This window comes from Carassius carassius, chromosome 18, assembly GCF_963082965.1.
Source record: "Carassius carassius chromosome 18, fCarCar2.1, whole genome shotgun sequence".
NCBI classification, from domain to species: domain Eukaryota; kingdom Metazoa; phylum Chordata; class Actinopteri; order Cypriniformes; family Cyprinidae; genus Carassius; species Carassius carassius.
The window spans coordinates 15,400,439-15,416,013 of NC_081772.1; the positions used below are offsets into that span (position 1 = coordinate 15,400,439).

The 15,575-nt window shown below is 35.7% G+C and overlaps 1 protein-coding gene across 4 annotated transcripts in view; it reads right to left on the reverse strand.

Moving 5' to 3' along the window:
- LOC132092527 (palladin-like) overlaps positions 1–15,575 on the reverse strand; it is an 84,452-nt gene that overhangs the window by 47,299 nt on the left and 21,578 nt on the right. For all 4 annotated transcript variants that reach the window (XM_059498796.1, XM_059498798.1, XM_059498795.1 and 1 more), the window contains exons 3-4: positions 3,429–3,604; positions 2,133–2,199 (exon numbers count right to left, since the gene is read on the reverse strand). In XM_059498796.1, coding sequence (XP_059354779.1) covers positions 2,133–2,199; positions 3,429–3,604 — 243 coding nt within the window. The remainder of the gene's footprint in view (positions 1–2,132; positions 2,200–3,428; positions 3,605–15,575) is intronic.

Below are 15,575 nucleotides of genomic sequence, written 5' to 3' on the forward strand. Positions count from 1 at the left end.
ACATATATGTACATATATGCACACATATATGTACACATATGTGTACATATATGTACACATATATATGTGCATACATATACCTATATAGGTACATATATGCAAGTATATATGCACCTATATGTTCACCTATAATAGTAAAATTAAAATCCATAGCTGCTAGGCAACATAAATAAAAGTCCAAAATGTAGAAATGTACATTAATTATTTACTCAAGATCAATCAAATAGAACAAAACAAAAAATATGAGCTAGGCATCATGTATGACAGTCAAAAATGAGATATGAGCTACAAAATGACCAGATCCTGCCATTAGCTATATAGAAGACATATCTTGTATGTATAGGGTTTATATGTGGATATGAAGAAGCAATACAGGAGACCTATATTTCCTGTATATGCACATATATGCACCTCAATTTTGCCTATATGTGGCATATATACGCATATATGCAGCATATATGCAGTATATATCCGCATATATGCAGCATATATGCAGTATATATATACTGCATATTTGCAGCATATATGCAGTATATATACGGCATATATATGCAGCATATATGCAGTATATATACGCATATATGCAGCATATATATATATATATATATATATATTATCATATATGTGCATATATGCAGCATATATGTGAATATACATTGCATATAGGTTTCATATATGCGCATATATCCACATATAGGTTCTTTCCATGTGGGTTTCGGCATTAAAATAGTACTGTCAGGCTTTACTAAAGACGCACAGTGAAGAATTAGTGCTGAAAAGGTGTGGACAGTTATATTTGCGCCTGACCTTATTGAATATGCATTTGTAGAAGTTTCAGATGCCAAATTTATGGGAGGAGTGTATTAAAATGAATCAGGCAACATGATTCACTAATGTCTGCACTCGTCAAATTACTGCTATTTGCACTATTTTTTAAAGGAACCCTCCAAGGTGTGTACTAAGACCGACGGTAAATGTAAAGTTGTGATTTTTTTAGGTTGAAATGGCTATGAACTATTCTCTCATTCCGGCGTAATAATCAAGGAACTTTGCTGTTGTACCATGGGTGAAGCAGGCGTAGTGATATTACACATTATAGGAAAAATATAAAAACTCTTTGGTCATTTCTGAGCGAGATGCTAACGGTATAATCAGATTCAATGATCAATGTTAAGCTAAGCTAAAAGTGCTACCGCCAGACCAGGAGATCGGCTGAATAAATTTGAAAACGGTTCAACTCAAATGTTTAACTCCAGGGGAGTTGGAAAATTTGCCTATTTTCAAAAAAAGTGGAGTCTTCCTTTAACACCCCAAAACAGCATGTATTAATTTGCGCTGCTCTTGGTAGATTTGTTTATCATAATGGAAATGATCTGGCTGCGTCTGTGTTCTTTAATTTGTTCACTCCCATTAGCGCTTTTTTGGAATTGCTCTGTTTAGTGTATCTGGCCCCAAGTCATTCAATTTAAAGTGAAAATTTCAGACAGCAAATATATACAAATATAAGCTAAGAAAAGTTATAAACGGTATAATGTTGGAAATTGTTTACATGCTCTCTGTGTTGGGTAATTGCTCTCTAACACGCACCAATTTACACACACACAAAGAGGGAAGTTATATCCACTCCACACTGTCTGAATTTTCACTATGCAGTTTGCACCTTATAAATAACTTTGGAGCCAGTGAAAGCGTAATCCCAAATTGGTGCGATGATGTCACTGGAAACCAGAGCCAAATGCTTAATAATTTGTATAAACAGTAAGGAAAGACTGATAGGCCAGTAAAGGCAAGAGATGACAGAAAGAAAAATAAGCAGATGACTGAAGGAATCAGAGGTGATTGAAGAGAGTTCAAGCGATCACACAAAGTAAGAAGATTAGACAACAGGATTCCTAAATTCTTGATTGATTATTGGCCTTCAAAGTCAAGCAGTCTAACAGCTTTGGCTATTATTTAAAGCCACTTCATACCCAAACAATCTGCCATGTTCTTCAGGACGAGTAATACAAACATTCATGGCAGAGGGTAAATTATGGGCTATTAGATAATACATAATCAGGACCAGTTAAGCTGGGGTCTGAGGTCAAAGGGTTAAAGGTCCTGGGAGGTAGAACATGCTGAAACACACATACTGTGGCATGGCTCCGGACCTAGACTTCGACACAGATCCTTCACCTTCTGAGTCTGAGGAAGAAGTGCCTTTACAGAGAGAAACATAATTAGAAAATGGAAGAGAATATCATTACCTCCGGATTAAAACATTTTAAGCTGCATGTTGTCTTTCTTTTACTGTTTAAAGGCTTGTTCACTCCAAGAGATATAAGTTAATGATAACTATAAAGTTTTAACAATAATACTAATATGTTAATAGCGAAGTTCACACCACAACTTTAACAATAACAACACAGAGGAATGATAGTTCATCACTTACAGCTTTATGAACAATAAAAACAATGACAGCCAATCAGAATCCATCATTCTTTAAAAATCAAGCAAGTGCCAGACAACATAGTTGCATAATGCACTGTTGATAAACAATATTATTGTATGTTGCAAATATAGCTATCATTTAATTATTTTTTTAATTATCCTTCTTGTTGTGAACGGGCCTTAAGCACTGATTAAAGGTGCAGTCACATTTACCTTTGTTCAGTAAAACTGCATGGATGAAATCCAGTCATTTTTAATAGGAATAAATGTGATCAGGAGTTTTATGTAAAGGTGAAAGAGTTCACTGTGCAGATTTCACTCATTTTCAATTTAGTCACATGAATTGACTGCGCTGACCAACAGAAAATCTGCTTGGTTTGAAAGTGACTTCTGTTTGAGCTGTACATTCGTGATGGATTCTTGGCCTTTAAAGACAAGCAGTCTTACGGCTATTATGGCTATTATTTAAGGTCACTTCATACCCAAACAACCTGCCACGTGCTTCAGGTTAGGTAACAGAGACTTTTATGGCACTGGGTAAATAAGGAGCTATTAGATAATAAATAGCAGTTAAGCAGTCAGCTGAGGTCAAAGGGTTAAAGGTTAAGTGAGGAAGAACATGCACAGATCCTTCACCTCATAGTTTGAGGATAAAGCAGTTTTACAAAATGTCCATGAAATTTAAATAATGTGACCGCACCTTAATACTATTAAACATCCTCTAATTAGTAATGCAATTATTTTGTGATAGTAATTACGTTTCATTTGAACTGTTTGCAAAGCATAATTGCTAAATATATAATTTTCACATTTATACACATTACGATACACATTATTTTTCTATTTCTAAACATTTATCAGTTTGCTAGATTTTATTAGACTTATGCTTAAAACATGAAACGGAAAGAAAATACTTTCTTGTATAATAATTTATCTTGTATAAAGGATGATTATATTTGATTACTCAAAAAAAAAAAAAGATTAAACTATGACCTCACCTTCAATATAGACCTCTGCAGAGGTGTTGTCTGCTCCCAGTGCGTTGGAAGCTACGCAGGTGTACCTGCCGGTGTCGTCTTCAAATGCTTCAGTTATCACCAGAGTGTGCAAGTCACCATTACGACAGATCTGGATATCAGGGCAGTGGTGCAGCTCCCGCCCCTCACAAAACCACCTGTCCAATGGAACAGAGAGGACGGCATGTCAATCAAAGGGAGTGCCCAATTATATTAAAATGTTGTTCGCTAAAATATTGTTCAATTAATTTAGATGTAATAAAAAAAAAAAAAAAATGCATTGATTTATCTCACAAATAATGCAAAGGGGAAACTACCAACCTATTAATCACAAAGACTCTTAAATCTAGCAGTACTGACCATGATGTATGTGTGAGAAAGAGGCAAAATAAATGTAAATGAAGGACTGAGGTCATGTTTACTGTAAAACCACTGGTCGCTGCAATCAATTTTCTCTTACAGTCTCTTTGTGTGTTTTTAAACTGTTATTACTAATGCCCACCAAAACTCTCATCTAAGAGTGAGTCAACCCTAAAGAAACTGAGAGCAGATTTCCCTCATTAGAGTGATATTTCCCAGATTATCAACATCGCATTCTGTTAAAACCATTCACTCTTTCATCAAGAAGACTTTCATCAAAGTTTAAATACTGTGCTGGCAGTCAAATTGTAAAGCGTTGTGTGTGACTTTAATGTGAAGTATGCAGAATTCTGAGAAAAAAAGTCAAAGTTGTTTAAACCTGCAGTTCTGTGAAAAAAGTCAGAATTAAGAGACATAAACTCAGATTTGTAAAATTTAAACTCGGAATTGTGGTGGTGTGTGGGGGGTGGGGGTCAATATCAGAATTTGTTTTTCACTAATCTGACTTATTTTCTCAGAATTTAGAAAAAGTCTGAATTTTCAATCATTTCTATAAATATGGTAGGGTATTGTAATGATAAAAAAACAAATATAAAATAAAATAAATATTACTATACATATTTTGAACATCTAATCTGTGCTTTTCAAAATTAATAGTCCTGCAAGGTCCTGACAATTAATGTAAAACATTAAAAAGAATCTCTAAACTAGCTGAACACAAATTAAGCGGTTTTCAGACATGGAGGAATGTTTAGATTGGTGTGTGTGCACAGCTGGGATATGACACATCAAACATTCACACACCTAAAGTGGGGACACCACACTTCATTGTTACACACAGGTCTGGGAATCATAAAGTCTGCAGGGAAAGATCTTTACTCACCGCACACACATCAAATGCAATTTCTATAAATCAATTATTTGAGATGTCAGTCGGTGTTCTAATCCCCCTGAGGCATGAATATGACAACTAGTAAACCTGTCTCAAGCACCTGTGAGTGTTTGTTACGGGAAACACAGACACACACACACACACACACACACACATAAACACACAGTCTGGTTCACAGCGACTCTAAACCCTCTCCAATAATACATCATACTGGGCGATTCATTCAAGTTTTCTTTGTACTCCAAGTGTCCCAGACCACTTTCATCCATTCATATACCCGCATAGGCACGCACACACACACACACACTTTAAAATGTGTCTGAAGTCGCCTGGAATGAGTTCTGTTTTAGGCGCACAGCCGTTCATTCAGCTCGTCTCAGGATCTTAAAATACTCTGGTAAATCATTAAGACTTCTATAAAGAATCCCAACATTCCTGAGCCTGTGTCCGTTTCATTCCATCCCGGCAGTCGGAGGCTTTATTCATTTTCTGCTTCATTCTCAGTATCCAACTGAGTTCATTTGTCCATTAAAGGCATAGTTCAACCAAAAATGAAAATTCACCCTCACCCTCATGTTGTTTCAAAGACTTTGGTTAATCTTTGAAACACAAAGATAAAGATAATTATAAAGATAATTTACAGAAAATTGAAAGGGTTCAGGTAACCACAACTTAAAAATCCAAAGAAGTTATAAAGGCATTGTATAATGAATCCATATAATCTTCTTGTAAAGAGATATGGTCCCTTTATATGATGACCAGATTTAATTTAGGCCTTTTTTAACATTTAAACAATGATTGACATACATACAGCTCATCATATACTGTATGGCACGTGCATGCATCACACACTAGAACAAACCTCATTTTGTTTTCATACAGTACATCATCATATAAAGCGATCATATATCTTCAGAAACTTAATATTAGTTAATTTTACAGCACCAGACTGTTTTGGAAACTTTCAGTGGAGTGATAGAAACCTCTCAAGATGTGTTTTGTGTTTCAAAGATTAACCACAGTGCTATGGGAACGACACAAGGGTGAATAAATTGTACAAGAATGTTCATTTTTGGGTGAACCGTTCCTCTAAATTATTATTATTTTTTTGTCTCTGCATTTGAAATCAGATGCCTAAACATTAATTTTTTCTCCAAGGCTATAAAAGTGAAGGATCTCTGTAACATTACAACTGAAATGTGTCTGCTGTGTGTTTGTGTGAATGTTTGAAACTGTTAAGAGTCACTTTAGAACACCTTTGTGAATCCTGGAAAGATTCCAAGACATTCCAAGGTTTGGCGGCTCTATTTCACACCCTTCTGCCAGTCATGGCTCGGACAACAGCACCTAATCTATCACTCATCCTCTCTGACTCCTCAGTACACACCGAGAGAACAGAGAAGCTGCTCAAGCGAGTATGTCAACACATTACATCATATTCATGGATTCAAATGTTATTATTCAGAACCGATGGTTAACAGTCAATTTAATGGCATCAGATGAAACACATTAAGTGTAAAGTGTTCCGTTCTCTATATGTATTAATTTCTTTCTGTCTCTCATACAAGCAAGTGCAAGACTAAAACATTCATTTATCTAGAGAGGGAGAGTTATGGCTGATTTTACGGTGCCAGGACAGGTGTGTGTCTGATTCACCAAAGCATCAATAGCTTATTGGTTCTGCGAGGGGGATTTTTCCCCTTAAGAACTATTGGTGGTTTAGATTAAATTCCAAAAACACAAAACGTTTAATAAAACTAATTAAAATTGATGGCACAAGAACATGTCTAAGGCTGGGGATTACATGTTGTCTAGAAAGTATGTCTAACAGCTATAGATTTCACTAAACTTTATAATAATTATAATCAAGGTACAAGGATAGTAAAGGTGAATTTCAATTTTACTGGCAACAGTGATTTTTTTTTCATACATATTATTTTAACTTAAATTGCTTGTTTTTTGTAAGTTTGTAAGTGCTGAATGTATAAAGGTTAATAGAAATGAGTGCATCCCATGTTTTAAGAGGACACGAGAGTGAACAGAGGTGCAGGTCATGTATGTCCAGCAGCTGGAATGTTTCACATAAATCACAGAGACAGGCAGACATTGTGTTTGTTATGTGGTGAAATCAGTCTGCTTTCATTCTAAGACATTCTGCTTGTGAGACATCGCTGTCATTGAGGTCAGGAAGCAGATTTAAATGTGGATTAGCTTGAGTCTGCTTGATCACATTCAGATGGAGAAGCTTCTAATTGCTCGTCTAAAGCATCATGTCCATGTGTTTCAGATCCTGTGTGAAGGCAAAAGCGTTTGTGTGCTTTACCGCAACTACAGCAAAATTAAGCCCAGATCTGGCATTAAGGGCATCTGTCGTCTTCACCCCTTCTTCACTCAGTCTACAGCTATTCCCTCATTTGTCTTCATTATTAATTCTCTCCTCTCTTTTCTCGAATTACCACTTTGTAAGCATATTTCAAGAACCGCGGCTTGCTGTGAAACACTTTTGATGAACTGCATTATGACTCAAACCCACAGCACATATTGCCATCAATACCAGACATGCCACTATACATACAATAGATGTGTGTTCATTAAACTGCAAACTGGCAACTAATGTATCTCTATGCAGCTTTTGAAACAACATGCATTGGCCTACACCGAAAAAATATTTTGGGGTTCAGTCCCATTCGTCTTTTTTCCAGAATGGACTGGGATAGAACAATTATTATGGTTGTGTTGCTTAACTGTTTAGCAATTTTAGATTTAGTTTAAATGAAGTAAATAATATTGAATAATTCAAAACTGGAATCTTTGTTATGAAAATTAAGAATAAAAACATAAGTTGATTAGAAATATGAAATTATAAGCAATATAAGCATTTAAATAATAAGAATTCATAAATATAGTTCTAAATATAAAGTATAAAATAAAAAGCCTTCTACTTAAGAAGAATATCCAGTCACGATAAATCAACATTTTAACATTTACGTAGTACCTTTTTTTTTACACTATATAGACTTTAAGACAAAGTCTGATTTTAGTGCCTTGTGCATGGATGCTAAACCTGCCTAAAAATCACCCAATTCCATCTCTTATGGACTCTTGTCACCCAAATATCTTCTGAAATAAAGGCCTTCCTGCATTTCTTAATGACTACTTCATTGTGTCTGTCTACATCTCTGACCACAACTCACAAACAGACCATGAGCTGTCAGCCTCCGTGCCCTACAGGGAATTCTCCCCATTGTCCCGTGGAAAGAGCAAAAGGAATGACAAATGTGCCATATTTATTTAACCTTTTTAATGGAGAACAGCTGACTGTCTTTTCAGCATCTCGTGCTACGTTTAGGATGGCGTGTCTCGAGACCTTGGTGTACTGCATCGAGCTGTTTTTGAATTCAAACACATGTCTCAGAAGGTGAAAAGACCCACTGAAGCAGTCGGACCAACTTAGTTCTGAAGTCATCATCTGTTACGAAACAGACTATCACAATAAACCATTAAACAACAGAGGAACCGTTTCAGAACAACTATCCAAGGGCTAAAACACAGCTTGTCACGGTAATGGAACTAAACAAACAATGTGTTTGCCATAAACACCAGAACGTGTTACACAAGACATCCCTGTTTAGGGATCCTTGTTTAGTTTTTCCACTTCTACTGCACGCTTTACACTTATTAGATGGGTGAATTGAGTTTAAAGGCTAAAAAATATATCTATCTTTTATTAATTTATTGATATACCCTACATTTGTCTCATCAAGCATCCACAATTGCATACATTCACAAAAAATTATGGTTGGTGGAAGTACTGGAAATTGAATGTATGGTGAGTTTTGCTGTAGTGTTGCCACAGTAACACGTCGGTCATATCCACAAACCGGACCTAATGAACAACCATTATGGGTAATTACTGAACCATATAAACCAATTCATCAGTGTCCATCACAGCCAAACACTGTGTGTGTCTGTGAGAGAGGAAGAGAGGGAATGGTACAAACTCTTTCTCTGCCTCTATTTGTGGTTTGGCCATGGCCAGTGTTACACAGCCTCCCTATTTAAACTTTCCATCTACAACAGCAAATAACAACAAATCTCAGAGTACGTGTGTGTGGATAGTGCCTTCATTCACTCCCTCATTCTCACATGAAAAAGACAAACACTTCTCCATTCTCACACATTCACGATCATGCAACAACAATCAGATAAATGGAAATGGGAATTTTCCTTGTGTGCTCTACTGGAAGTGATCAAAGGCAGAGAGAAACACAAGGGACTGGATAGAATGAGAAAACGCCACTCACTGCTTCCATGAATAATTATAAGCCACCTTCAAAACTGGGGCATATTGATCATCTGGATATTGATCATCTGTCAAACAAGTAAAAAACCCAAGAGTACAGAGCATGAGAGAGTTTGATGGTCAGCGCTAAACACTACTGAGGCTTTCAAGGAAACCAGTCCTGGACTTATTCTGAAAAGCAGGAGCTTTCTAACAAGAAACATTTGTTTTCAACTACAAAAATACATTTATAGCAGCATAGACAGTGCCGAAAGACATTTATACAGAAATTACAATTATATAAGTCATGTCATAAGGTGTTTTAAATAAGAAATTATGACTATTGCAACATGAAATGATGGATGAAAATATGAAATATAAATAAAATATGTATTTATTCTCAAAAAAAGAAGCTGTTTTCCAAAAAGAAACACTGGATTGCTCTATAAAAATCTACAGAGGTGGAAAAAAGGCATTTATACAGAAATTACAATTGCAATTAATAATATTATGATTAATAATATGAAATTATAAATGTAGACACTTGAATTATACAGAAAGAGATCAATAGAATTTACAAACACACACACACATTTATATAAAAATTATATTGATCTCTTTCTGTATAATATGCCCCATATGCACTTCATCTATTGAACGGTTCTGGAAATTTCCCCTTTTTTTATTTCTCTTTCTGTTTTTTCATGTGCTCTCTTTTCATGCATGAAGGCCTGAAATAATCCGATTTGGCTTCTCCTAAACTTGGCATATCAAGAGACCTGAAATTCAACCAGATCTGTTGAATCTGTTGGAGGTGTTTTGAAAGGATATGCTTCATGTCACTGACATCAGTCCGGACAACACCTCGGAAACACAGGAAACAATGTCTGGAGCCATAATTAAACACTGACCAGCTTTAGGAGACTGAAAAGGTGGGGGGTCACATGCATGTCTGATGCTGTGGAACAACAAAGATTACAGTGAAAGTTTTAAAAGAAAAGACAACTATGGCAACATTCAGAACAATCTTAGCAAGATAAATTATAGTGTGTGCATGTATGTCTCTGAGTGTCATTTTGCATCTGGTTACAAATGACATCATAGGCCAGATGCTAAAGGTCAGAGGCCAAGAAGGGAATACAGGGAAGAAGACAGGAATGGAGAGAAGACCACAGGAGATGCCCCAAATAGAAATACTGATAGATGCATCTGCAGCAGCTGAATTATGAAGTGTTTGTAAACACACACACACACACACACACACACACACAAACACACACAGATACCATGACATTTAACAGCCTGTGTCTGACAAAAACTCCACACAGTCACACTGTATTATAAACTGTATGAATAATTCATATGTTATTTGCCATCTCAAATGAGGCACAGAAGATGCATCTGAAGTTAAATATATGCCAGAAAAAGTTGCATTTATTACATTTGGAAAACAATTTTTTGTAATACTTTATATTAAAAAATATGACACAAAAATTAAGGGGGAAAACTAACTTTTTGCTTTATCAAGATCTAGTTAGACCATATACCACAAAATAATTTATTGCATTGCTCAGCACATCATATTGCATTTATTAACACATTAATTTAGAGTTAACTTGACAAATTACTTTCATTTTCAATGATAAATGTGACAGTCCATAACTAAAACAGTCTAAAACTAAAACTATACAGAAGGTAATCATTTAGAATATCAGATAAACCGATTTATAATATTTGTTTACTTAAATACTTTAAATTCAACAATTACTTGTCAAAATGTTAAATGTCAAATATAAATGCTTAGTATTAATTTAAAGATTAAATGAAATTAACTGAAACAAAATTAAAACCTTTTGGCAGAACTGATACTAAAATGTAGCAGTTTCTAAGCTGACGGAAGCAGAGAAAGGTAAAGGATAACTACTATCTGTAAAGCAACTTTTCAGAGTTCAAAGTTCAGTTGAACTTACCTGAGCTCTATGCTTCACCTGCTTCTTAAAGTATATCCAAAAATACCAATTAATCATGCAGATTTTTGTCTGTATGAAGTGCTCACACACTCCCTTTGAACGCCTAAACAAGCCTGAGAGCTCCTTCAATCACTCACACACGTACACACTCTCTGCCACTGTGGGTAGAGCTGTGACTGAAACACACATACAGCTGAGGAAAAAGAGAGAGAGGGAGGGAACTGGAGGCTGTAATACAAGAGTGAATGGGGAGAGGGAGAAAGACACTGTAACTGGGAATAAAGATTCAATGGCACTCTATTCATTCATTATTTCTCTCTTATTCATTCTCTCTTTTGCAAATCGCTTCAATCTCTAAGGTCGACTTCACCCTGCATCTCCTCAAATTATTCCCATGTCACAGGAACTATTTGAATTCAGTCTGCCATTTGAATTGGTCTTGAATTGAATTCAATATTTCTTAGAAATTGAGAAACATCTCAAATTGGAGTATACAGCTTTGAGGGGTGAATGGAGGACATCTCTTAAAGGGACAGTATGGTTGGTCTCACTGAAATGCCACTGATGTACAGCATAACAAAGAACATACTGCGATGATGTGTTACATGCACATCATTTTGTAATAAAATCCAAACTTAGACTTTATTCCAAAACTGATCTTTTGATTTTTCACAGCTATTGGATATTCCTGTGTACATAAAAAACGGCATATTTCAAATATGAAATATGTTCAAATCCCGCTATTCTCTGCTGCTTACAGTATATTTGAAATGTTTGCTCTTGCCATTTATTGCATGTCAATCATTTTGGAGCATAATTTAACTGACTTTTCATTCACATCCTTAACAATAAAACAAAAAAGCATGATAAATTGTAAAAGGTATGTCATAAGACTCTTACAAATTTAGCTCATGAAGTTTCTTTTATTGTTTATAAAAGGCCTCTTGGCTTTATCTTTAGCTTTATTTATATCACCCAGAATAACTGTGTAATGTATTTGTACTATTCAAAAGTTTAGAAGTTTATTTTAAAGAAATCAATAATTTTATTCAGCAAGGATGCATTAAATTGTAATAAAGACATTTATGATTGTGATGAGTGGGGCGGATGGAGTTAATGCACGACACCTGCACTACTCACCGGTCTCGAGACCCATGGAGGAGCTCCAGAAGGATAAAAAGAGGAGTGACGATAAGACGAGTTCAGAGAGGACCAGGCCTGGATTTTATTTTGTGTTTTGGTTTTGTTTGTGCGTGACAGTCATCCGCGAGGAGCTGTCGCACTCTGTTGTGTTTATTTTATTATTAAAGTTTGGCTGTCCAGCGGGCACCTTACCAACACTCTCTCATTGACACATTAACACAATGAAACAGGTTGCAACCATTGTTACTGCTTTGCAAACAGTGCAAAGGCTCTGTTAGAAATATTGTACTGCAATAATTTTGTCATGTTTAAATTTTTAATTATTAATATTATTATTAATCGAATGCTGAAAAATTCATTCAGGTATCAGATTTCCTTAATCTTAAAAAATATTTATACTATTGTGTCATTTAGTGTCATCTGGGACCAATTCGGCATTTTAATAATCTGCAGACACGGACAGAAATAGTACCTTAGAAGAGCTCACGTAGTACTGAGTTAAAAAAAAAAAACTATATAAAAATAAAATACTCTAACAGCACCTGGTCTCAGTCAAACAGATGGCTCTCACCTGTTTCATCTATGCATTCTGGGACAGTGAGAAACAAGATAAAGAGGCAAGCAGGCCATCTTATCACTTATAACTTTTTGGAACCGGCAGAGGTAATATTTGCACAACAACGCAATTGTGTTGTATACAGTACAGTTAATCCTTATTTGGGGTGAGGTTTAAACCTGTTGTGGCATATTGAGATTGTAACATTTCGCAGACCTTCTTGGAGAGTTAGTAACTCTCAGTCTTTCAGTCCATAAACAGGTGGAACATTTGGGTGGGGTATTTATGGAGCTTGCTGCATAAAGCTTAGAAAGCACACATACCCCCAGAAACACACACACACACACACACACACACACACACAGAAAACAAGAGACACATACTCATATCTGTGCATTAAGGCATTTTTAAACCAGCACACAGAATGATGCAAAAACACATCCACACCCACTTTTATAGTTAGAAAGAAGTCTAGCATTAAAAAGTGTGTTTTTCTTTTACAAACACCCCTGCAAGATTTGCTTGTACACATTCTGTAACCCACACCTCAACAGTGCCCTCTCTGTGAATATTTATCTGACCAAGGAGGTGCTCATGTTTCACAGCCATTCCTTTAGAAACAGGACAAAGTTCTACAAATAACTTTGCTTTATTTATGAATATTTATTACCTTTGACGACATCTAAGTATGGAAGACAGTTTAGCCTCAGTGTAAAAAATAAATAAACAATTAAATAAATAATCACTTTTGAGCTGTTTAAAATAGGAAATAAAGCTCACTGTCATGATATAGAAAGCTGAGAAATGCTGACTCTGCAGGCAGCATATGGAACTAGGACTGAAAATAAAGTCGCATGGCAAATGGATGAAACAAAACATAGTTCCCTTTTGGACACACTAGTGTCATGAAGTTGACTTTCCTATGATTGCTTCAAATCCTGTCTACTGGGATAGACTGAATGATAACTGAAGGCACAGTAGATGTATCCTTCATTGGCTATGACATCTCACTATACTGTGTTCATTTCCATGACAGTTGAGCTAAAAAAATAAAAATTGTTAGTTAATGTGCAAATGTTTTGTAGTAGTTTGTAAGTATTGTAGTAATTTAATATTCCCTTTAGTTATCACCAACAATATCTCTTTTTTGTTGCAGATCATTAAACCGTTATGCTGCTCTTAGAAGTTTGTCCGAGATCAGTATTGGGAGGTACTTTTGTTCATAAACTGTCATAATGCAGTCATAATTATGAGCAATAAAGTCACATTTGCAAAACAAAGGTCATAGTCCGTAAGGCAGACCCCCAAATTTCAGAAATTAGTATCATAAGAGGGCACCAATGTTGCTCTTTTTTATTCAACAGAGGGATGTCCCTGTACCACAAAAATGCATGATAGCAATTCTTATTGGGTAGCTTAAGGTACAAAAATCATGATGGGATACAAAGTTGCAGGTTACGAGAAAATAAAAAATTGTAAGATATTTACAAGATATTTCCAAAGGTCATCTTGGTATCATCTCAAGATGCTTTCCAGTCACCATGGCAACCTTAAGATTTCCCCAAGGAAAGAACACATAGTTAAAAAAACAAACGTTAGTCCTGTCTGGATGCACTTAAGATGCTTAAGCAAACACTCTAACATTGCTCTCTAAATATTAATGAGGATTCATGAGAACCATCATCTATTGAGAGAAGTCAATGATGGTGAAAAACATACACAACATTGTGAAAGACAAGACCAGCACTGAAGTTCAGATGAAATGGATGAAAGGTTTATCTGGATTTTGGTGGAGCTGGTAAGAAATGTTCTTCGAGTTACTCTTTGAGTTTATTTAGCAGATACATTGTGTATTTTACAATTTCCCTCCCAATTCTCTTGTCCTGTATTAATGTGTTTCACACACAGTTGGACCAAAACGTCATCCTTCAGCCTGTACTGTGTGTGTTGGGGTTGAAATATTATGGACTTCATTTGTTTGTAAATCAAAAGCTGAAGAAAAAAATAAAACTACAGTAGATCAACTGCAGAGACGTGGTCACAAACTCTCACTGACATCTGCCTCAAACTCACATTAATTTCATTTGGCTTTTGAAATAGCGAATGCTTCCAACAAACACAAATCAGTGTATACCCAAAGGCACGAATGAGCTACAACGTTGCTATGCTCTCCATTTTACAGTACGCAGTCAATGTACAAATTATACAGGTCCAAATCTGATGGAGGTCTTCTAACGGCTGTTAAACAGACCCATTCAAGGACAGAGAGACAACTGATGTCATCTCTCATGCAGGATCCCTTTTCTGGCTTTGTTTTGCCTCATTTTGCTTCTGGACATCTGTTGAACTGTATCTGTTAAGGTTCATAGCCTTCCAGAACAATCTCTAACAATAGCCTATGTGTGCTTTTACATCATGTTCACAAATATGTAACATAAGTTTGAGTCTTTCTCAAGCTCCGGAAGTTTTTTCACAATGAATGATTCACACAGCTTTGTTTATTTGCACATGTGAGCTATATAGACACACTGCAAGATATCAAATTCACACAATGAGCTACACTGCAAAATATAAAGCAACACTGAGAGATATAATATCAAACTGAGATATGTAACACCAAACAGTGAGATATTAAGTCACACTGCAAGATATGATGTCACACTTTAAGATAGTCACACTACATAATATAAAGTCAGAATGAGAAGTATGTCACACTGCAAGATATAAGGTCACTCTGTGAGAATATAAATCACACTGCAATATATAAGGTCACAATAGGAGATATAAGGTCACACTGCAAGATACAAAGCCACACTGTGAGATATAAAACCACACTGTGAGATATAAAACCACACTGTGAGATATAAATCACACCGCAAAATTCAAAGTCTCACTGCAAATATACAGTAAGTCATACTGTGAGCAG